Source organism: Cucurbita pepo, chromosome 1 (genome assembly GCF_057944985.1).
Source record: "Cucurbita pepo subsp. pepo isolate OVF chromosome 1, ASM5794498v1, whole genome shotgun sequence".
Classification (NCBI taxonomy): Eukaryota; Viridiplantae; Streptophyta; class Magnoliopsida; order Cucurbitales; family Cucurbitaceae; genus Cucurbita; species Cucurbita pepo.
In genome coordinates this window covers 3,835,370-3,857,521 of record NC_141798.1, presented here as the reverse complement: position 1 = coordinate 3,857,521, position 22,152 = coordinate 3,835,370, and the positions used below count along the sequence as shown (strand labels likewise).

Sequence of the window (22,152 nt, the reverse complement as noted above, 5' to 3'; positions counted from 1 at the left end):
AATAAAAAATTGAATAATTTGAGTAAATGATCTGAATAAATCAAATTATAATTTGGGGTAAACCTCATCAAACCCTTCCTCGTGGCTGGAAATAAAATTGTCGGTCTAAAAAAGAATAATAATAATAAAATCGGGTGCCCGTGAGGTTAGGTTCGGAGAAAGGTTAGGTTTGGAGAAATAAAATCCGGTGCCCGTGAGGTTAGGTTCGGAGAAATAAAATCCGGTGCTCGTGAGGTTAGGTTCGGAGAAAGGTTAGGTTTGGAGAGAGGTTGGCTAGGTTAGGTTAGGAGACGCCTGAAACAGTTTGGCAACCCGTGAGCGTTGATTTGTTTGTTTAAAAAAGAGGGGTGAAATCCCAAAAATGCCCCCTTCTACTTTATTCCCTATTTCCATCTCACGTGAAAACCTGTCTCCCGATCTCTCCCTGTGTACCCACGCCCTTTCTTTTCCAATTTTTCTATTATAATTTTAGTCTTCTAATTTTTCTCATTAATTATGGTTTTATTTAAATTTTGTTTTTTTAATAAGTCAAAGAACTAAATTATTGGTTTTAATAGCCCATTTATTAGTATTCTTTTAAAAAAAAACAAAATATAATTTCTTAATTGGACTCAATTCTTTATTAAGAAAATTTAATTTAATTTCAATTAATAACATAATTTTTTATCTCAACTTTTTTTATTAATAAAATTTTATATCATTTCAAATAATTTGTAATTTTTGGTATTACAGTATTTGACTCTTTCATTTATTGTGCATTTAATAAGTAAAAGCATGAAGTAATAACTTTTATCTCATTTTTTTTAAATTAAAAAATAAAAAACAAAAGACAATTTATTTGACTTTTGGAAATCTTTGAAATAGAAAACCAAGAAAATCCGAATTCTGTATACATTTTTTTTTTAATTTTCGTGAGAATTAAAAAAAAAAAAAAAAAAAAGATATAGAGTTTTTTTTTTTTTTTTTTAATTACAATTCGAAGACAAATTTTAAACAAGAAACATTTCATATTTTTCAAACCCAATAATAATAAATTTGAAAAATAAATAAATAAAAACAACCTGGAAATCTAAAAACAATTTAATATTGATTTATTCGTTTTTAATACCAATAATCAGACAACCCAACCATTTTGTAGCTTTCTTTGTAAAAAAAAAACATTAATTATTATTTAATAATTAGCACACAGTTTAAAAGAAATGTTATAAGCAAAACGGCACCGTTTGGTTAAAATAATGCTGAAAGGGCATTTTGGTCAAATAGATAAAAGCATGGGCCGTCGTGGTTGTCGCCGTCGCCAGCAGTGGCTGTCTTGCCAAATCCGCCAATCAGAATGAAAAGGAAAATTAATTAATTATTATTATTAAAAACAAAAATGAAAAAAAAAAAAAAAAAAAAAGGCGCTCCGACTCCCGATTCCGATGTAACGTCTATATATCTATAGCCCTTCTCTCTCTGGTTCATTTGAGTTTTCAATGGCTTTTTAATTGGCCGAGGCCACAGCGGGGGACTCAATCTCTACCTTCGCAGCAATGGCTGTTAATCACTGTCAGGTAATTGGTATTTCCCGTGGATTTTAGTCGCAAGTTCCAATTAGCACTATAGTTTACGGCTCGTTAATTTGGTTTCTCCGATCGTATTTCACTCATTTCTTTTGTTTGATTCGAAATGAGAATCTGGAGATTCGTTTTCGTTTAAGCCTTGTAAGTCTGTAATCTATGTATGCATTTTGATTTAGCAACCGCTTTTGATAATGCATTTACCTTTTGCGTCTCTTTCCAGGCTGCAACTCTATCAAATGGAGTTCACGTTCAAGAAAAACTTGCGAAAGTTACTAGATTCGACGAGGTGGAGCGCCATAGTTCTTTAGGTATTTTTATTAAATACATTTTGTTTGTTCAGTAACCGGTAGTTTTAGACTTCCAGTTGCATGTTACTGATAAATAATTGTTATCGCCGTTCAGAAATTTTGCCATGTCTCTTTGAGAAGGCTTCGTTCCCCTCTCAAGATTCTTTGGTAAGTTTGATTTTTATGGTTCATTGATTTTCCACTATATTTTGGTCTTCTTTCTCTCTATTAGTGGTAATGACTTGATGGAGCTCAATTTTTTCTTCTTTTGGACATGGGGCTGAGAACATTGCTATATGCAGAAGAATACAATTAGGCAGATGTATTTATTTAAGAATTTTATGATAGTAGCCCATATGATTTTTTTTTTTTTTTATCTCAACGAAACTAGGAAATAATACATTTCGATTTTTAGCTAATCGATTATTAGTCAATTATACATCAAATCACTGACTAGCTAACTTTAATTTCATGTAATTATTATCTTAATTTTACCATGTTGGTTACCTTTCATTTTCTAAAGCAATGTTGGTTACTTTTATAATAGTTAATTATGGTCGAATATTTTTCTTAGTTTTTTTTTTTTCTTAAAAAGAACTATCATTCTGTAAAAAGCAAAAAGAAATCAACCCACCCACAAAATTCCCTTACAACTAACAGGCAATCCTCCTACTTTTGTTGTATTCCTTTGCCCATAACCATTAGTACCAATCAGATTATTCTCCTATTCGAACATAGTTGGCTTCGCCCCGTATTTATCCGTGTAGTCTATTTCCATTGAATTTGTTTGTATTACAACTAATAAATATAAAGGTTTTTTTTTCAATTTTTTTATTCTAATAAAAAGAACTGTTTTGTAACAAATCCTATTTATTTGTTGTGTCATTCTCTTTTTCCTATTTGGCATTTGAAATAATTCTCGACTCTGTAACTTTTTGCCTTTTTGTTTCTTTTTTTCTTATTGGGAAGAAATTTACTGCAGTTGAAGATTCACACTGTACTAATTTTTATTTTTTAACAGTTCTGTATATATCTTGAGAATTTCTTTTAAATAATCTTCACTTGTTCAGGCCCGTGATTCCTCTGGCTTTTTAAGTACCGAGGAACTCGACAACAGTCCAGATTGTGATCCACATTTAGCTTTTCTCAGCTTCCTGGAAGTTACCCATCCAACAAATAGTAAGATGTCATTGGCAACTTCAGATGCCAGCTTGACTTGCCAGAACGTTATTGACATACATGTGAATGGTGGAGATGCTTATTCCTCGTGCATAGTAAATATTGATATTGACAAGGACAAGCTCAAAACACCTAAATCTTGTGAAGGAACTTTTGGAAGTTTGAAAACTGAAAATACATTATTGGTAAGTGAACTCATTTATTTACACATGTTGTAGAGTTGGGGTCTCCTTAAAAACAAAAAAGAACTAAAAGTAAGACCAAATATTAGTGTTCATGATCCTAAAATAAATTAATAATAGTGTGGGCAGAAATCAGCTTAATATTCCCACACGTGTATGAGTTAATAGTTACACACTGAAATGGTTTTTCTTGTGATCTTCTGTATTGTGATGTACTATTTCATCTCTTACAGCGAATAGAGAAGGTATTGCAGAGACAGTCCAGCCTTAAAATGGGTGTGAAACTTGTGCATTATTTGTTAGACCATGGACTAATGTTACTGAAGTTCTCGTCCAAAGGTATGATTATCTATCCTTCACCAGGGTAAAAACTTTCTTTGTTTTCTTTGTAAAAATTATCTTGGTGGTTGGGGCTAGTTTCTGTACATCATGACTTATCCCAATTGTCTAAGAGACAAGTGCCTAACTCGGGAACACCTAGGTTCAAGAACCTTATAAGACATTTAATATTTTGACAGGTTGGACCATTGCTTGAGGTCTTAACCTCAAGGATATTCAGGATTTATACTTTCTTCTTTTGTGGTACCTATGCCTATCCATTGAACAATAGATGACATGTCTCTTCTAACTTTGATTTTATCCCCTTGCTTTGTGAGTCCAAACACTTGATTGTTTGCAAGAGTTGTCTACTTCCATAAATTTAATTGTAATCACGATCTTTATTTTCCCCATTAGAGATCTGTCCCATGAAACTAACTACCATAAGAAGCTTGCCTGAATATGTCATGTAAACAATAATATGACTTAGAGGAGATGAGTTCAAGCCACCTTAGTTACCTAGTTAAGATTTATTACTTATGAACTATTTTGGCAACCAAATGTAGTATGCTTAGAGGAGATGAGCCTGAATATGTCATGTAAACAATAATATGACTTAGAGGAGATGAGTTCAAGCCACCTTAGTTACCTAGTTAAGATTTATTACTTATGAACTATTTTGGCAACCAAATGTAGTATGCTCAGATGATTGTTCAATATATTAAAATTGAAAAAGGAGACCGAAATTGCACCAGTGCAAGAGCAGCAAGAGCTGGCAAACTTGATGATGTCTTGAATGTTTACCACTAAATTCTGAACTTTTATTTCTTGTGTTTGATTGTACAGAAAAATCAGGGACCGAGAGGGTTCATGATACGCCAAACAACAGGTGGAGAAAATATAAACGTGCCGCTTCATTTGATTCAAGAAAGATAGTTATTCTCTTCTCAGTATTGTAAGTACCCAAGTCTCAAATCTTGTTAATTTAAACCCAGTCCCAATACTGAGTATAATTTTGGGCCTTTAAGTAGATGCACACCATTACAAAAGAATACAGTTCATCTTTGGAATTTTCAGAACATAAGTGGCTTTTACCGTAGTGCTATTTGCTATAGATCCTTTGCATTTTATGATTTGAACATTACCTTTCAATAACTTCGTCAAATAATTTTCGCTTCCTATTACACATCCCATCTGCTAACTCTACTGACCCTTTGAAGAAAGTGCCTTTAAATATTTAAGAGTACTTTTAAATATTCTTAAATCTCTTGATAAGTTCTGTAAATTGTTTTTTAGCACTTTAGAATATTTTCCTTTTTTTTTTTTTCTTTTCTTCTTTTTCTTTTTCTTTATCTTTTTTCCAGAAAATAATGATTTTTTTAATATCGACTTTCATCCAGGCAGAACGACAGGATCCAGTTTTAGCAGTGCCAAAACTGTTTCATACATAGGATATTAATGCCGCTCTATTTTTTAAATAAATAAACCCAAAAGTAACACTAGCAATATTGATTCTTTAATATCAGATTTGTTTTAATTCCCTTTTTGTTTAATTACAGATCAAGCTTGGGAACCTTGATATTGATATATTTGACTCTGAGAGTAAGGCAGCAGAGTGATGGATCTGTCGCTATGTAACAGTTTTTGGTCTCTTGTTTTGTATCGCTCTTCTCCTTTGCCTTTCTAGTCTCTTAAAATGGTTTGTTTTAATGTTTATCTCCTCATAGAACACACTTTTAGGCATGCGACTGTTATTATTTGTACATAAATGTATTCCAATTTAGGGTTGCCTTAGGAAATGATCAATAGTGAATGTGTTGTAGCATTGGGATGATAGGAATGTTGGTAAAAGTACTGATGTGAATGAAAAATTATGAAAATTCAGAAATTTGTTGGCAAGTATTTTTATTCTTATATATAGATATAGATACTAATGGTGCATGCCGCCAAGTATTGTTATTGTTTTAGTATTGAAATTACATAATATCAGGTATGTTTCAACCAGAACTTCAATTAAATTGAAACTAAGTGAACCAAAAAGATGTAGTTTGATCTTTCTTTTCAATTATTACCGTATCTGAAGGTGTTGTTTCATAGGGATATCTACTACCAGATTCTCACGTTTTTACTAAAATATGAGCATTTATACATTCACTTCCTTATTAGAATGTCACCTCTATTATTACTTTTTTTTTTTTTTTTTTTTTTTTTTTTTTTTTTTTTTTCTTGAGACCTTATTAGAATGCAGTTAGAAGTGGCATTCCAGTGGACACCTGTTTTTCTTAATGAATTAAATTACAAATTACAAATTTAAATAAATATTTGATCTTTTATTTTAGGTATTTAAAAATAAGGTCAATAAATATTACTTCCATTTATGAGTTAATAAAATATTACTTCCATTTATGAGTTAATAAAATATTACTTCCATTTATGAGTTTTCTTGTTTTGTTTACTTTTAATATGTATTAAGAGGTCAAGTTATTTTTGTATTTTGAAAGTTGACTAAGAATTATGTTTTTTTTTTTTTTTTAATAAAGACCAAACTCATAGAGAATTTAAGAGAAAATAAGTACCATTTTCTAAATAAAAATAAAAAAACAAAATAGTCAGACTTACCTTTCAAAATTTGGCTTGAATTTTAAAATATATTTACATATATAACATTGGCACTATTTATAGGCTTAACTTTCAAATACAAAAGAAAAATTAAAATAATAATAATAATAAACTAAATGGTTATAAAAAATAAAGATTTTTTTTTTTTATATGAAAACAATTTAGAGAGAAAAAAAATTGATTTTAAGAATATGAATCATGCTAGAAAAGTTGACTACAACACAAGCAATAGAGACTAATTTCACAATTTATTAAAATAGGAGAGCTAAATCTGTACATTTTGAAAAGGGCTAAAATAGAACAAGTTAGGATCAAAATTGTTTAAGAAAAAAATACATTTGTCAGTGTTGAGACAAAACAAAACGAATGAAAAAGAAAGACTGTCAAAGACATGGTGGTGGTAGTAGCTGCCCAGACAAGAAGGCGGCATTTGGCTTACAATAATAATGTACATCGGACATCATACATCCATTGGTTGAGTCATTGTAGACGTAGATGAAATAAGTATGGTCAAATCATTACCAACATTCCTCATCTCCCTCATAATATCAATCTCCCACCACAGTCCCTGATAATGATACAATAAATGATTGAGCATTTCCATGGACCCTCTTTAACGAACGCTCCCAACGCAGCCACATACTTGCTTCTCTTGCATTTATTTTCCCTTTTGAGCTGACCCCAGTTTCAAATCACACATGAAATCCATCAGAGCAAGAGAGAAACAGAGATCAAAACAGGAGATACAGCTAGTCAGGGAGATACAGCTAGTCAGAGAGACAAAAAGCAACCATGAACTTGAAGCCTCTTACTGGAATACAAAATCCCGAGACTAATTTGGACGGAGCCGAGCAGGTTCACGATCAGAGGATAGTGATTCCAGACCAATTCATCACCGGAGAAGATTGCATCAACAGGAAAGATCAAGCATGGTAGAACCTTGAGTTCATTTTAGAATCTTGATTCATGGAATGGAATAGGGCCTTCTCTCTGAATACTGTCCATTTAGTGTTTTGAATACAATCTTTTCTCTGGTTTCCCCCTTTGCAGGTTTATTACCACTCAGTTCCCAACAGATTTGATAGTTCAAGTTCAAGACATCACCTTCAATGTTCACAAGGTAATTAACTACATGCAAGTAAGCTCAAACTACAATGAAATGCAGCAAAACTAGCAGACGTTCTTTTCTATTTCTCAAATTGCTTCCTCGCCTAAAACTAAAATGTATTAGCTCATTCTAATTTCTAGTTGCTCAATAATAAATGAAGATGAAAGAGCTTTCTTGAAACAGTACACATTGATTTCGAAATGTGGCTACATAGGCCGAATGGAACTTCAATCCTCAACCTCCACTCAGGGATACGACCTAAAGCTTGAAAACTTCCCAGGTGGATCAGAAACATTTGAAATGGTTATCAAATACTGTTATGGTTTCCCAGTAGACCTGAACTCGAGCAATGTAGCCCCATTAAGATGTGCATCAGAGTTTTTGGAGATGACAGAAGAATTTGAAGATGAAAATCTAATCTACAAGACGGAGTCCTTCCTCACATTTGTAGTCCTTCCATCATGGAAAGAATCACTAACTGTTCTCAAAACTTGTCAGAGTCTCTCTCCATGGGCTGAGAATCTTCAAATTGTGAGACGGTGCTGTGACTCAATAGCCCGGAAACTCTCTAGAGAGAACATAACAGGAGATTCAGACTGTGAAGATGGGTGGTGGTTAAATGATTTAACAACACTTCGGATAGACTACTTCACAAGAATTATAACTGCAGTAAGGGCCAAGGGTGTAAAGCCAGAGATTATAGGTCAAAGCATTGAGCACTATGCATGGAAGTGGGTGCCAGGCATTGGAATGGAACCAGGACTAGGAAAATATACACAGGACAAAAATGTCCTGCAAGTAAGTATTGTGAGTGGTAGGAAAGATGAACTCGGAATCGGATACAACGAGGAACATAAAGCTATTATTGAAAGCTTACTAAGCATACTACCTCCTCAAAGAGAAGCAGTTTCGTGCAAGTTCTTATTGCAGATGCTAAAGATGGCAAGGGTGTGTTGTGCATCAGCAGCTTTGACTTCGGAACTAGAGAAAAGAATAGGAATGGTGTTGGAGGATGCCAATGTGATTGATATTCTAATTCCTAACCAAACAAATAATGAACATGGAAACTTGCCAAAGTAAGTATTGTTGTTAGCAGCTCAGCACATAGCCACATACCAATTAGAAGTCTCCAACGCTAATCAAATTCACTAACTGTTATGTTCTTTGTTTTTTCATCCATGAATTGCTCCTCAGTACACAAGAAGAACGCACTATACATGACATAGAAGTAGTGCAAAGGCTCCTAGAATATTACTCACTGTTTGAACAGCAACAGCAGCAACATAGAAATGGGAACTCTAATGTGTGTAAACTCATAGACAATTACTTAGCTGAACTTGCGAGAGATCCAAACTTCTCCATCACCAAGTTTCAAACATTAGCCAAATCATTGTTAGAAAATGCAAGGCGTTGTCATGATGGATTATACAGAGCCATTGACACCTACCTCAAGGTTGCATATTGATTATCGTGTTCTTAATCATTTTGTCATTTGAAGCAATTTATATCAGCTTGGAAGGATAGAAGAAATTTCACTTTAGAGACTTACAGACTATTCTCCTCTGCAGACCCGTCCTTTATTATCTGAGCATGATCGGAGAAGGCTATGCAAAATCATGAATTGTGAGAAACTTTCGCTTGATGCGGGTGTGCATGCTGCACAAAATGATCGACTGCCTCTAAGAACTATAGTTCAGGTGACACTATATAAGCCCTATAAATTAGTACAATCTAGTTAAAATCCCAGCAACAAATCTACATTATAGAATTTAATTAAAAGAGAAAAGAAAGATAAGAAAGTGTGAAGTTATAATCGCATAACATATACATATGGCTGAAGAATTAGTTGCTACTTGAACTTGAACTCAAACCTTCAACAGATTCAAAAACCAGGACATAAAGGTTGCCCATAGGATCTCGAATGGTAGACAAAAAGAAATATAGCTTATAAGAACCAACTGCCCTTAATTCAACAAAGAGAAAAGCTTTGTCAGAAATACAATATACTGCATACCAGATCTCCAAACAAGGTTTAATTTATGATCATCAACAAAACTCATCTTCACTGAGCCCCATTCCCAACTCCTCATACATTATTATTAATGATCCTCCATGCATTCTCTCTTTCATAACACTACTAGAAAGACTTGTTTATGTTCCATTGTAATACTAATACAATTGGCAGTCAGAACCCGAAAATTAGAGAGATATAAGAAGACTACAAAATCAGATTTCTATATCTTTTCGTTTTATATATTCAATGGCGGCAGTAGTCAATAGGCCAGCGTCAAAGACCAAATTTATACAATAAACAACAATCAAACGACACAGTAAAACAAACAGAATAGGTCCATCTCAGTCAATAATTGATGTCTCAGCTCTAAGAAATTCGGACATACAAGTAGCCAGTCAATAGTTTAGAGTTCTAAGTGGTACTCACAATACTTCTGAGTGAATATGCAGGTTCTGTTTTCAGAGCAAGTGAAGATGAGGTCAGCCATGCAAGAGAAGGAGAAAGCACCTAGTAGTGATAATTCAGTTGAGGATGGAAACCCTTTATCAACAGACAGAGAGATTAAAAACCTCAAGGAAGAACTTCAGAGCGTGAAGACACAGATGGCAGGGTTGCAACGTGACTACTCGGAGCTGCAACAAGAGTATGAAAAACTAAGCAACAAGCAGAAAAATGTAGCAGGTTGGGTATTTGGTTGGAAGAAGATAAAGAATTCTTTCCAAACAAGAGTTGATGGAGATGAACCTGCCCAGCGTAGATCCAGCAGGCTTAGTTCTCGAGTGAGCTTAAGAGATAGATTATCAATGACCTGAAGCCTTGGAATAAGAGAATCCTCTAAAAGCTAAATAATTCAAAGAAGTTGCTATTCCACGTTTTTAATATTGTTCACCATGCAGAATGCAGACAATGTATCCTTTCTTTATTTTTTCTTTTTCATGAGAATATCTTTCACCAAGAACAAGAAAAATGATAGAAATTGGATTCGTTATCTTGAAAAATTATAAGGTAGACAGATAACAATAGCCACTAGTACCCTCTGCAGCGGAGAACGAAAATTTATCAGAAAAATTACTACTACGCATTCAGCTTTTCATACAGCATGTGGTGGAATGTGTAAACTCATTATAACCACAACATTGCTCAAATATTTGATGAAGAACCCAGAACGCATTCTGGAATTATGCAAGTAGAATCTACATAATACGTGGGAATAGTACAAACACAACTCTAACTTCTTTATTGATTTAAGCGACAATACAGAACGTCCTCCAGCAATACGCCCCATAAGAGAGCCAACAAGAATTCATTTCATAATAAGAAAATCAAACACGTATCATTAGGCTCCATTTCGTTTAGAAGAAACAAAAAATCCAGAACAAATTCCAATTAAGAAGTAATTGGTATACGTTTCTTCAAACTACCTACCGGACCTCATGCTACTCCAAGGAAATTTAGTTGATGGTTCAACAGCTTCAGCGCCGCCAATTCGTCGGCGGCCTCTATCAGCAAAAACCTTGTAAGTTTTGAGTCCCACTGCTTCCTTTTCATGCAGCCAATGCCGCTTGGCCTCTCCTTCTTCAACAATGCTGGACTTAGACTGTTTATTCATATTCCTCTTGTCCTCCTCTATAATCCGGATGGGGTAGACGTCCGGAGAAATTGACAAGGGATTCCTGAGAGTAACATAGGCCTTCTTGTAATCAGGCTTTGCAATCAAAAGCCCTCCGCGCTTCTTCTTCTTACCATCCATGTTGAGAGTTCGAACTTTATCGACCTCAAAGCCGTAGAGGCTCTCGAGAACGCGCTTGATTTCGATTTTGGAAGCAGAGGGAATGGTTTTGAGAGCAATTTCAGTGATGTTGGTGAAGGAAGTTGGCATAAGAAGCTTGATTGGAAGATTTGCGAAGTGAACAACTCTTCTTCCGAGTCTGCTTCCCATGTTCTTGGCTTTCTTAGCTTATTCAGTTCTCAAGAGGAAGAATCGAAACCGAACCCTCCAAAGTGCGAACCTCCGGGAAATGGAAACGAAAGCTTTGTGCTTCGTCCGGTAAAGAACCGGGCTGGAGCCCCGATCACTGAAGCCCATTAAAGCCCATTACATTTCTCTGTGTATATATTTATTGGAGAGATAAAAAAGAAAAAGGAAAAAGTTCGAATTTAATTATTTTAGGTTTAATCCCTACAATTTTAAAATATATATATACATTTTTTTGGATTTCTATTGTTATTTTTAAAAATTATTTAATGGAGTTCGAATTTAATTATTTTAGGTTTAATCCCTACAATTTTAAAATATATATATACATTTTTTTGGATTTCTATTGTTATTTTTAAAAATTATTTAATGGATGGATAGTGTGGTTGGAATATATGTAAATATATTGATGTAAGTGTATATTAAATTGAAGCCTAGTAAATTTTATTAAGTGAGTGAATTTTAAATATTAAAATATTAATTTTTTAAAAGTACGAACGTTAAACTGTAATTATAACCCCTATTTTAATAATAGGGGAGTAGAAGGTAAATATTTTCCACAAAATTATAAATTTAGGGATATGTCTTTGATAAGCGAATTAAGATAAAAATATGGGTAAAAATTTATACTAAAATATAATAGAATAACATCCGAGAGAGTTTATAATATTTATTGAACTTCAAGCAAAATTAAAAAAAAAAAGAATACAAAAATGATCAATTTCATTAAAAATTTTGATATGCAATTTTATTTCTCACTCTACGCAATTCACCTCAATGATCAACCATGTTAGTTAAGTTTTTCATTCTATTATAATATGGAATACATCGTGAAATTGACAGAATGAGAAAAAGAAGTCAAATATAAATCAATCAATAAACCATAACATGTCCGTATTCAAACATTCATGATCAAAGAGTTATCTTTGATTTACATTTCGTTCCTATGATTGACGATATTGTTGAAAAAATTGAAGTAACATTGAATGACCTACTACACTACAACGTAAGACGTATGAATCGTTGGAATCAGCGAAAGGAGCAGGAAGAAAATGAAGGGGCAAGTAATTCCTGACCTGGCTTTGGAGTGGAAGCTATCTTCGGCTGCTTACAGCTTTACCTTTGCTCAAATCTGAGAGTTCCTCGATCAACTTCCGCTCCTCGCTGCTCAACTTCTTCGGGATTTCAACCTGCACGCGAACTAATTGATCTCCCCTCATATTCCTCTTATTTAGGAGAGGAACTCCTTTCTTCGACATCACAAGTGTTGTATTTGGCTGTGTCCCAGCAGGGATTTTCAAATCAACCATGCCATCTACTGTTGGAACCTTAATGGTAGTGCCCAATATGGCATCTATGTACGACACTTTGCAACTGTACAAGATATTCGTATCCTCACGTTTAAGCACGGGGTCGGGTGCAACTTCAATAATAACGAAGAGATCCCCTGGAGATCCACCTCGCCTTCCTGCATTCCCTTCATTTCTAACTCTTAGACGGCTACCAGCATCAACACCTGCTGGAACTTTTAAACTTATCCGCTTTGTTCTCCGTACTCGCCCATCCCCAGAACATGTGTTGCAAGGTGTGGATATTTCCCCAGCACCACCACATGAAGAGCAAGTCATTACCTGCTGGAAGACTCCTAGAGGAGTCCTTGCAGACGAGATGACCTGCCCTTGACCACCACATGTGCTACATTTAGTTGGTGTTGTTCCAGGTTTAGCGCCAGATCCTTCACAAGTTCCGCAGCTCTCCAGTCTGCTAATCTCAATCTCCTTTTCGACACCAAAAACAGCTTCCTTGAAGTCCAATACGAGATTGTAATACTCATCTTGTCCATCAACTGCACTACTCCTCGAACCTCTGCCTCCCATGCCCATACCACCCATACCACCCATGCCCTCGAATAAAGACTCAAAGAGATCAAAAGGATTACTGAAATCCTGAAGAAGCGTAGACAAACACAGGACTCAGGGCGAAGGAAATTTCATAAACATATTTTTCATATTACCATTAGAGAATTACTTACCCCCATGCCCATACCAGAACCTTTAAGGCCAGCCTCTCCATATCTATCATAGAGTGAGCGTTTTTCATCATCGGACAAAACCTGGAACAAGTAAATTGCTGGTATATTAGTTATCATAGGTCATAATTCTAAATTTTTAAATGTAAACACAAACATGAGCTACAGACTCTTACTTCATAAGCATTACTAATTTCCTTGAATTTTTGTTCAGCCCCAGCCTCTCTGATAGAGCAGGAAAGAACTAGTTATAAATACATATTATACAAATACACTGAACCACTGCTGAATAAGAAAATAAAGAATAACTAAAAACTAAGATCGGACTAACAAGATTAAAGTGGATCGTGTCATGTCTGTTATAATCAGTACTGTTGCATAGTCATCCATAAAAATCAGTTGACTTACTTGTTCACATCCGGATGGTAACTCCTAGCAAGCTTCCGATAAGCTGAAGAACACAAAACCATGCCAATTGCGATAAGAAAATATATAAAGGATGAGAAAATCTAGGAGCATTACTTGAGTAAATGCAATAAGTAACAAATCAAAATATACTTTAGAAAAAGTCAGCTTCAGACTCACGTCTTGAATGCCTTGGTCCTCCAAGAACATAATCGCCTATCATTTGCTTCTACCGGGCTTAAACACCAATATAGCACCTTCCACGGTTTGAATACATTAACTATTCCTTTTAATAGGTGGCATTCGTTCTTCCTAAAAAAAATTAGTTATTATTTGGAAGTACCTTATCCTTTCACCCTAACATAATCTAAGCAAAACTTTTTTTCTCTCATTGTCACAAATACAAATGCATGCGAGGCTTTGTTCAATGAGAGACAATATGTAAGTGTAGATTCCTCAAGTAGAATACAGAATCAGATAGCCATTATCCCTAGGGTAGAACATGATAAAAATTATGATAGGGTGATTATTAAGACCACATCAGTTATTAGTTGGAGTGTGAGGTCAATTTGTTAGCACAAGGGATTGTGAGGGAACTAAGCTTCTCAATCGTTTAGTAATCCTTGGAAGTTGTTTCCTTTAAAGATCAAACATCAAAACCAAAAAAATTGTTGAACATCCGAGTAAAAGGTAAATACCACTTTTAATTTCAGATTTACTGGCGTTTTTGGACACCCCAAGGACAGAGTAATAATCCTGCAAATTAATAAAAGAAGGTTATTTTGAAAATAAATGCAGAACAAAGTCTCTCTTTTTATTTACTTTTTTTTTTTTTTTTTTTTTTTTTTTTTTTTTTGTGTGTTGGGGTGGGGGAGGGAGAAACAATTTTACGCACACTATCTGCTCTAACGACAAGCAACCCGCCCCTCCGTCGATGTGAAGTTTGTGAGGATGATCTTGTGTCAAATAGAACACTCAAGGAACCCCTAGAGAAGAAGCTTGAGCTTACTGCTGCTATGTTGCTGACCCTGCTTGTGACACTAATGTCAAAAAATAAATTAATCTTGTGCATTTTTACTCAAATTATGTGGTTGTTTTTAAACCAATTATATTGTTTATTTCCGAAACAGTTTCAAAAATCCTAAATCTACAAATATGAATCCAGTTCACTGCTCTACACAGTGTAAGACTTGAGACATCAGAAACCGACTAGACCAGTTAAGCAACTTCATCACATAAGAACTTTTTTTTTTTTTGGTAGAATCTAACCAAAATGGCTGTCTCATTCCAAATTTACTAGCGATCTGCTAGGAAGAAGAAATAGGCACACTGAGAAACCTCTCAAGTGATTTATAGTATAGCTTCAAATGGAAATTGAAAACAAAAAAATGAGAGAAAGCATGGAAAACTTACCCATATTGGATTGGGGATATCTTATTTGTTGAAGGTCTTAGCATGCACTGAGGAGGAATGCCCCATTGAGCAATTGATGTACTTCCACAAGGTACAATGGCCATCGAAACCATGATGAGCAATGTATAAGTTAAATAAAAAGCTACGTACTCTTGATTGGATTCTGCAATTTAACAACGTAAACATGAGTTCTTCCACTTAACACAGAGATTTCACATAACCCGAACATTTAACCAGCGCAAAAAACAATTTGCTATACCAACAGACATTTCTTACTCATAACAAGTTCCAATAAGATTACAAGATTTAGGGAAAATCTCAAATGGAAAACAACTCTTGAAGCAACTACTATCATACAGTCTCAGATAACACACAAGTAGTGTACGAAAAAAATAAACTCCAAAACTGGACGCAATCACACATATTTGAAAGTAGTGAAGAAACTTCTCATCTTTAATCCTTATAAAGCCAATACTCGAGACAAAACTTTCTTTCATTCGCAGCATCACATTGTCTTCCTTTTATATACATTCGTACGCTCATAGAGACATTCATTTCTTTCCCCTCTCCACGAAAAACAATCTTACATCGGTCATGTTAATGCAAGCCAATCCTCCAGATTCCGAGGAACGAAACGAAAAATCATCCATACTGACTTCAAACGAAGAAATTATTCCAACCGAACAAAAATTCAGAGCCGGCCTAGAAACGCTACGCAAAAACGCTAAACTAATATCTCATAAGGTTTTCCCTAGGAAATGAAAACACATGAACAGAGACAATAACAATACCGATAGCATAAAAAGAGTAAAAAACAAAAAACAAATACACGGAAGAAAAAACAGGTTAGAATTGAAGAAAACAAAAGATTAGGCTACAAGAAGCTAATTCATGAATCAATCGAATAAGGCGTTGTTGGAGAAGTGGTACAGAAAAAAGAAGTTAGGGCATGAGGGTGGAAATTAATGGAGGAAAAACCTGTTCGGTGCAACGCTTCTTCTCCGAATCTACTTGGAATCTGAGTGGTGCGGCTCTCTGAAATGTATAGAGTCAGAGAAAAGTGTCGTGGGGCAGAGGAGGCAGAGAGAGGCCTCTACGGTTGCAGGCGAAGAGGGATGAGGTTAAGACTTCTGGAGTAATAAGAGGAGAATTGTCGACATTTCTTTTTCCTTTCTTTTTTTGTATTTTTTTAACTTTTATTTTCCACAGCTTTTCCATCAAATTGGTTTAATGATTAATCAGCTCAGTTACAACTTGGACCGTATATTTTCTGAATGGGAGGCAAATGTGGACCGTTGGATTGAAGTGTCTAACGGCCTGATCAAGCTTGGCTTGGATTCTTTTTGTTTCCCCTTTTGGAATTTATCTTGCAATAAATACAGCTTTTTTTTTCCAGTAAATTTAATTGCGAGGATAATATATATAACTGACAACAATCCACTTTGCTTAGAAATTATATTGAAAAAATGCATTTTTTATAAGCATACGTATCATGACAATTAAAATATATATGAACTGCTTAAATTAGAAAGAAAAAAAAAATATATATTATTGAATAAAAATTATAAAAACGTATTTGTCCTTGGTCACTTTTTTTTTTTTTTTTTTTTTTTAATTTAAGAAACTTTCAATACAATAAAAACTCCAAAAGCTTGATTTTTACAAGCCAGTAGCTCAAATATAAGACACAAAATACTTTAAAGTAATTTATATTCACAAGTTGTATTTTCTTAATTCAAGTAATTTTAAGTACGTTTTTGCCCATTTTTTTAAAAGTAGTGTAATCGGTCAAACTATTAGATAAACTATATAAATAAAAAATTAAAAAAATACAACATGAGAAAAGAGAACACATTTTTTAGATTGAATGTTTTGTCCACCCGTCTTTACTCCATCCAAACGTGTTCTCCTGTAGACCATACAAAAGTGCTAAAGAGGGAGGGAGCTCAAAACAATCAAACTTGAGGTCATTAACATCAATCACAAAGTCATCTAAGTATACATTGTAGTGTAAAGAAATGGAAACATATATAAGAGAGAGTTGCTAGCTCTGTCAAAAACTGAAAGATTATGTTACCAACTGACAAAATTATCAAAGAAACAACTTCGTTCTATACATGAATCCACAATCATTACCTTTCTTAAAGAATCCAATAAAAAAATGCGCTTTGAAATGGGTTTAGTGTTCTTCACCCTGATCAAACAAATAGAGATCTGAACAACAGGAGAGAAGGCAGAGGATGGTGAAGTCTGTCAATTAGAATTTATGTCAATCCCTTTTTGCTTAAGGTGTTCTTTGGCTTCATCAATGTCCTACACAAAAGGAACTCAGGATGAGATGTTTGTACGTATCTTCCAGTCTGATAGATATGGAAATTCGAAGAAAATTCCAGAGAGAGAGAGAGCCTTCTTATTTAGTTCAACAATGCAGGGTGTGGGATTGAACCATTGAGATGGTAATTGGTGCCTTATTCACTAAGTTACTTTAGTATGATATAAAAGTGCGAAGTGAGAATAAGAGGGGGGAAATACCTGTTGTAGCAACAGTCCTTCTCTAGGACAAGTTGGAAATGTCATTAGACCGACTCCAACCATCAATAGACCATAGCATCCCAGGGAGACAATAAAATATATGGGTAGCTGGTGTGATAAGACATGTACAGTAAGCATCCTATTGAGAGTAAAATGATGACAATAAATATGAAGGCTTTGAGAGCATAATGACTGTGTTAACTCACCAGCCATGCATGACTATGTGGTAATATAGATGTTTGCAAGAGGCCAATCCACAACGCTGATATGGCCATCAATAATGTCAAAATCTTGACTATATGCTTCATTGATTGGAGGTGAGAAAAGTAATGCCAAAATCTAAAACTCAAACAAGTAATGAACCAATTACATCTCCCAAAATAGACGTTATTATTAACTAACTGGATCAGACACTGAGCAGCCAACTTTCATACATGCACTCTATATGGCTAAATATGTCTCCACAACTTAAGTTGTGATTCATAAGGCTAAATCATTATAAAACACAATTCAAACACGAGACACGCAATAGGAATGTTATGATCAAATGAGCTTATTGGAAGCTTGTAGCCTTCTTTTTTTCTTTTTTCTTTTTTTTTTTTTTTTTTTTTTTTGGAAAAAACAAGTTGGCATAAGTTATATGGCAGTAAAAACATAAAGCAACATAATGTTAGATACTTCATCAAAGAAAAAGACATGCATGGTAGCTCTGGTGTCTTTCAAAATGTCAAAGTGATACTCATATTCAAGCCTCACGCCCTCATCTCCATTGTATAATCGATAGGTTACCACAGAAATGAAGCAATCATGTGGCTTGAACTCAAAGACACTTAAAGACAAAATCAACTAGTACAGAACATATTAAATTTCAAAACAACTTCTACTGCCATCAGAGGGGATTTCATAAAAGATTATTTCACTGCTCAGAGTAATACGTTACATGAACTCAAAGCCCTTGCGCAATTTCCCAACATCATTTGGCAGTTCCGTGAATTATTAACCAAAAAAGTGTAAGCACATTAGAGTTTTAATGCCTGGTAACACCAAACCACCAATCAACTATACCTTATTTCATGATAATTTTCTTGCTGGTCGACGCATATTTCAAAATAGCTTCCACTGTCATCAGAGGGGATTTTATAAAAGATTATTTCACAGCTCACAGTAACATTTATATGAACTCAAAGCCCTTGTGCAAATTCCCAACATCATTTGACAGTTCGGCGAATTGTTAAACTAAAAAGAAACGTAAACCAAATGAGCACTTTAAATGAAAATAACACTCGACGTGCGTGGTAGCATGAAACCACCAATCACCAATCACCCATTCCTTATTTCATGATTATTTTCTTTATGATCTACACGTATTTCAGTCAAACACGAAAATCGAGTGAAAGAATAAGAGATTAATAAAGGAGGAAAACTTACCCAAAGAACAGATCGAGTGAAGATCGTCGGCCGGCAACCAGTAAGCGACTGGAAGAAGATTAGAGAGCCAGGGGGAGAATAGCGTGAGAAAGGGCAAAATTTAGGGAGAGATGAAAAGGATGCGAAAAATAAAACCCTAGCAATATGGGAAATCGTGAGGACTGGGAGAGGATGAAACCACTGAGCCTGAAACGCAGAAAATTGAGGGTTTTGTCATAAATCGTTAATTATAAAGCCGGCACTATATTTTTCCCCCGATGACCGAAACTTCAACGGAAATTACATTTTAATGCCATTGAATTTATTATTATTATTTTAAAATTTTAGAGACGTGAGAATTCAGGCTTGAAACTTTTTTTTTTTTTTTTTAATGGAAACCGTAACTTTTAGAAATATTTTGCTCTTCAATTTCGGTATATTTTCTTTATTTCTCATTTTTCTAATTTATATTACAATAACTTCATTTAAATTATATAATATATAGCTCAGTTTATTTTCAATTAAAGTTCTTAGTTCAAATTTTAATTTATTTTATTTTTTCAAGAGTGATTATCCAGTATAAGAAAAAGTCTAAAAACAATATAAATTAATTTATTTTGCCAAATATCATACAAGTTAATATAGAGTAAAGTATTAAATTATTAAAGCAACCGACCAGCAACCTAAGGAGGGCTATTTTGAAATCTTTCAACTACATACCTCTCTACCATCTGAACTAAGGTTGTACATTATTTTTAATATATTCAAGTCAATTTGTTGGAGGGCTATTTTGAAATCTTTCAACTACAGACCTCTCTACCATCTGAACTAAGGTCGGCTATTGAATTGTACATAATTTTTAATATATTCAAGTCCAACCTGCTGGATTTGAACCAACGACCTATGGATGGCTCCACACCACCATCTAAGCTAAGGTCCGCTATTGAATTATTACTATCAAAATGTTGAAAGTTTATTTACATCATTTTTAATATATGATTACAAATTTTAAAATATATAAAACATATATATCTCTCTTTAAAATGGATAAATAATGAAGTTTAACCTGCCGGATTTGAACCAGCAACTTAAGGATGACTATTTTGGAATCTTCCAACTATAATCCTCCGCTCTACCATCTAAGCTAAGGTTGGCTATTGAATTGTTATTATCCAAATGTGCAAAGTTTATTTAAATAATTTTTTAGTACAAATTTTAAAATATATAAAGCATATATATCTCTCTTAAAAATAATCAAGTCCAACCTACCACCTAAAGCTATTTTGGAACCTTCCAACGACAATTCTCCACTCTACCATTTGAGCTAAGGTCCGCTATTGAATTATTATTATCAAAATGTGCAAAGTTTATTTAAGTAATTTTTAAGTACAAATTTTAAAATATTTAAAGCATATATATCTCTGTTAAAAATACATAAATAATAAAGTCCGACCTGCCGGATTTGAATTAGCGACCTAAGGATGACTATTACCAAAATGTGTAAAATTTAAAGATATTTAAAGTATATATATATCTCTCAGAAATATATAAATAATCAAGTCCGATCTGCCGGATTCGAACCAGCGACCTAAGGATGGCTATTTTGGAATCTTCCAACTACAGTCCTCCGCTCTACCATCTGAGCTAAGATCGGCTACTAAATCACTATTATCAAAATGTGTAAAGTTTATTTAAGTAACTTTTAAATACAAATTTTAAAATATTTTTAAAGCATATATATCTCTCTTAGTTCGACCTACCGGATTCAAACCAGCAACCTAAGGATGGCTTATTTTGGAATCTTCCAACTACAGTCCTCCGCTCTACCATCTGAGCTAAGGTCGGCTACTGAATCACTATTATCAAAATGGGTAAAGTTTATTTAAGTAATTTTTAAGTACAAATTTTAAAATATTTAAAGCATATATATATCTCTTAAAAATACATAAATAAATAAGTCTGGCGAATTCGAATCAGCAACTTAAGGATGGCTATTTTAGAATCTTCTAACTACAGTTCTCCACTCTACCATTTGAACTAAGGTCGGCTATGGAATTGTTACAATCAAAATGAGAAAAGTTTATTTATATAGGAGGATAAATTTAAAAATATTTAAAGTATATTACAGTTAAAGTAAATGAATTTTAAGAGAATAAAAATACATAAATAATCAAGTCAGATTCAAACTATATATATATATTACCATTTAATCTATATATATTACCTAAAATGATTTAACTATACAATTTATCTATTAAATTTGGTTAAATATTTATAAATTCTTAATTTTATAAACATTTTCTTTTATTCTTCATTTTATTACAATTTTTAGTTTAAATATTACTTGATTTATTTAAGTTTATTCACTTTTAAAATATTCATGAATGTGATCTATTTTAGTCCATATATTTTCAAGAATTTTATTTTAATTCATTTACTCGAAGTTTCTTTTCCAATCACTATTTAACCCCAACTAAATATATTTAATCAAACTTAATATATTTTTGTAATTTTGTATTGGAAAATACGTGTGGAAATTTTATAAATCAAGACCAAAATTATCAAGTGGAAAAAATGTTATTTTATTTTTAATTGATGACTCTTTTAATAATTTGTTTGCGAATAAACTAATAATTTTATGAAAGAGATATTAAAGCTTATAACCAAATTACAAAGTTTGGTGTACATGATTTGTTTCCTTTTTAAAATTAAACAAAATATTGTCAAAATAAAATCTGAAAAATCCCTAAAACTACGGAAGAAATGAAATCAAATAATCAATTGAACTAAAGAAGGAAAAAAGAAAACATAAATCGATTAAATTCCATAGCCGTTCGATCGTCGACGGTTACCCACGGTCAAGGTCAAACGGCCTTCATAGCCGTTACCCCCCATCGCTTATTCGGACGCCAGCTGTCTCGGCCCCCGCCTATTTCACACGGATTATAAATATCTCTCTCCCGCACTCGCACGCTGTTCTTCAGCACATTCTCACACTAGAATCAGAGCTCTCCATCAACGACATTCTCGCCTCGTCCCGGTGATGAAAAAAAGAGGTAATGTAACTTGATTTCAGCCGTTAATTTTGTGGGTAGTTTGGACTTGACTACTCTGTTCTGGGT

At 33.7% G+C, this 22,152-nt stretch overlaps 5 protein-coding genes and 1 non-coding gene across 9 annotated transcripts; 2 read left to right on the top strand and 4 right to left on the bottom strand.

Moving 5' to 3' along the window:
• The first annotated feature begins 1,393 nt into the window (after positions 1-1,393).
• Positions 1,394-5,427, top strand: LOC111793785 (uncharacterized). The gene is made up of 7 exons (XM_023675828.2): positions 1,394-1,553; positions 1,783-1,870; positions 1,965-2,017; positions 2,920-3,213; positions 3,444-3,549; positions 4,375-4,483; positions 5,088-5,427. Exons 1-7 carry the CDS (start codon positions 1,533-1,535, stop codon positions 5,164-5,166), a joined length of 750 nt encoding a protein of 249 aa, XP_023531596.2. The 5' UTR covers positions 1,394-1,532; the 3' UTR covers positions 5,167-5,427.
• A 1,480-nt stretch (positions 5,428-6,907) lies between these two features.
• On the top strand, positions 6,908-10,364 carry LOC111793768 (BTB/POZ domain-containing protein DOT3). The gene is made up of 6 exons (XM_023675806.2): positions 6,908-7,079; positions 7,198-7,267; positions 7,439-8,331; positions 8,450-8,708; positions 8,824-8,952; positions 9,719-10,364. The coding sequence occupies exons 1-6, from the start codon at positions 6,940-6,942 to the stop codon at positions 10,079-10,081; spliced, it is 1,854 nt and encodes a 617-aa protein (XP_023531574.2). The 5' UTR covers positions 6,908-6,939; the 3' UTR covers positions 10,082-10,364.
• Positions 10,365-10,480: 116 nt separating this feature from the next.
• Positions 10,481-11,328, bottom strand: LOC111793793 (uncharacterized). Its single transcript, XM_023675841.2, has one exon. It carries the CDS (start codon positions 11,206-11,208, stop codon positions 10,687-10,689), a length of 522 nt encoding a protein of 173 aa, XP_023531609.2. The 5' UTR covers positions 11,209-11,328; the 3' UTR covers positions 10,481-10,686.
• Positions 11,329-12,080: 752 nt separating this feature from the next.
• LOC111793755 (chaperone protein dnaJ A6, chloroplastic) lies at positions 12,081-16,270 on the bottom strand. 3 transcript variants are annotated; one of them, XM_023675795.2, is made up of 8 exons: positions 16,070-16,270; positions 15,092-15,254; positions 14,574-14,706; positions 14,377-14,434; positions 13,682-13,724; positions 13,450-13,498; positions 13,277-13,357; positions 12,081-13,190 (listed from the first exon to the last, which is right to left on the bottom strand). In XM_023675795.2, the coding sequence occupies exons 2-8, from the start codon at positions 15,202-15,204 to the stop codon at positions 12,339-12,341; spliced, it is 1,329 nt and encodes a 442-aa protein (XP_023531563.1). In that variant the 5' UTR covers positions 15,205-15,254; positions 16,070-16,270; the 3' UTR covers positions 12,081-12,338. The 3 variants fall into 3 exon arrangements, with proteins under 3 accessions (XP_023531563.1, XP_023531555.1, XP_086974437.1); XM_023675787.2 differs by having other exon boundaries at positions 14,574-14,718; positions 16,070-16,268; XM_087118311.1 differs by lacking the exons at positions 14,377-14,434; positions 14,574-14,706; positions 16,070-16,270 and having other exon boundaries at positions 15,092-15,231.
• Positions 16,271-17,037: 767 nt separating this feature from the next.
• Positions 17,038-19,297, bottom strand: LOC111793738 (dolichol-phosphate mannose synthase subunit 3). Of its 2 annotated transcripts, XM_023675776.2 has the most exons (5): positions 19,052-19,297; positions 18,689-18,859; positions 17,830-17,962; positions 17,624-17,731; positions 17,038-17,404 (listed from the first exon to the last, which is right to left on the bottom strand). In XM_023675776.2, the coding sequence occupies exons 3-5, from the start codon at positions 17,929-17,931 to the stop codon at positions 17,345-17,347; spliced, it is 270 nt and encodes an 89-aa protein (XP_023531544.2). In that variant the 5' UTR covers positions 17,932-17,962; positions 18,689-18,859; positions 19,052-19,297; the 3' UTR covers positions 17,038-17,344. The 2 variants fall into 2 exon arrangements, with proteins under 2 accessions (XP_023531544.2, XP_023531536.2); XM_023675768.2 differs by lacking the exon at positions 18,689-18,859 and having other exon boundaries at positions 19,052-19,292.
• A 1,293-nt stretch (positions 19,298-20,590) lies between these two features.
• On the bottom strand, positions 20,591-20,684 carry TRNAY-GUA (transfer RNA tyrosine (anticodon GUA)). The gene is made up of 2 exons: positions 20,648-20,684; positions 20,591-20,626 (listed from the first exon to the last, which is right to left on the bottom strand). It is a non-coding gene; the product is annotated as a tRNA-Tyr (tRNA).
• Between the last annotated feature and the right edge of the window lie 1,468 nt (positions 20,685-22,152).

Bases quoted from the DNA above. Each gene is read 5' to 3' on its own strand.
- LOC111793785 (XM_023675828.2), top strand. From the start codon at position 1,533: ATGGCTGTTAATCACTGTCAG. The intron at 1,554-1,782 runs GTAATTGGTATT...GTCTCTTTCCAG, and splicing joins TGGCTGTTAATCACTGTCAG to GCTGCAACTCTATCAAATGG. The intron at 1,871-1,964 runs GTATTTTTATTA...ATCGCCGTTCAG, and splicing joins GGAGCGCCATAGTTCTTTAG to AAATTTTGCCATGTCTCTTT.
- LOC111793755 (XM_023675787.2), bottom strand. From the start codon at position 15,204: ATGGTTTCGATGGCCATTGTACCTTGTGGAAGTACATCAATTGCTCAA. The intron at 14,719-15,091 runs GTAAGTTTTCCA...TTTTGACATTAG, and splicing joins ATATCCCCAATCCAATATGG to TGTCACAAGCAGGGTCAGCA. The intron at 13,499-13,681 runs GTAAGTCAACTG...CTGCTCTATCAG, and splicing joins TACCATCCGGATGTGAACAA to AGAGGCTGGGGCTGAACAAA.
- LOC111793768 (XM_023675806.2), top strand. From the start codon at position 6,940: ATGAACTTGAAGCCTCTTACTGGAATACAAAATCCCGAGACTAATTTG. The intron at 7,080-7,197 runs GTAGAACCTTGA...CCCCCTTTGCAG, and splicing joins AACAGGAAAGATCAAGCATG to GTTTATTACCACTCAGTTCC. The intron at 8,953-9,718 runs GTGACACTATAT...GTGAATATGCAG, and splicing joins CTCTAAGAACTATAGTTCAG to GTTCTGTTTTCAGAGCAAGT.
- LOC111793793 (XM_023675841.2), bottom strand. From the start codon at position 11,208: ATGGGAAGCAGACTCGGAAGAAGAGTTGTTCACTTCGCAAATCTTCCA.
- LOC111793738 (XM_023675776.2), bottom strand. From the start codon at position 17,931: ATGAAGCATATAGTCAAGATTTTGACATTATTGATGGCCATATCAGCG. The intron at 17,732-17,829 runs GTGAGTTAACAC...TTATCACACCAG, and splicing joins CACATAGTCATGCATGGCTG to CTACCCATATATTTTATTGT. The intron at 17,405-17,623 runs GTATTTCCCCCC...CCTTTTGTGTAG, and splicing joins AAGGACTGTTGCTACAACAG to GACATTGATGAAGCCAAAGA.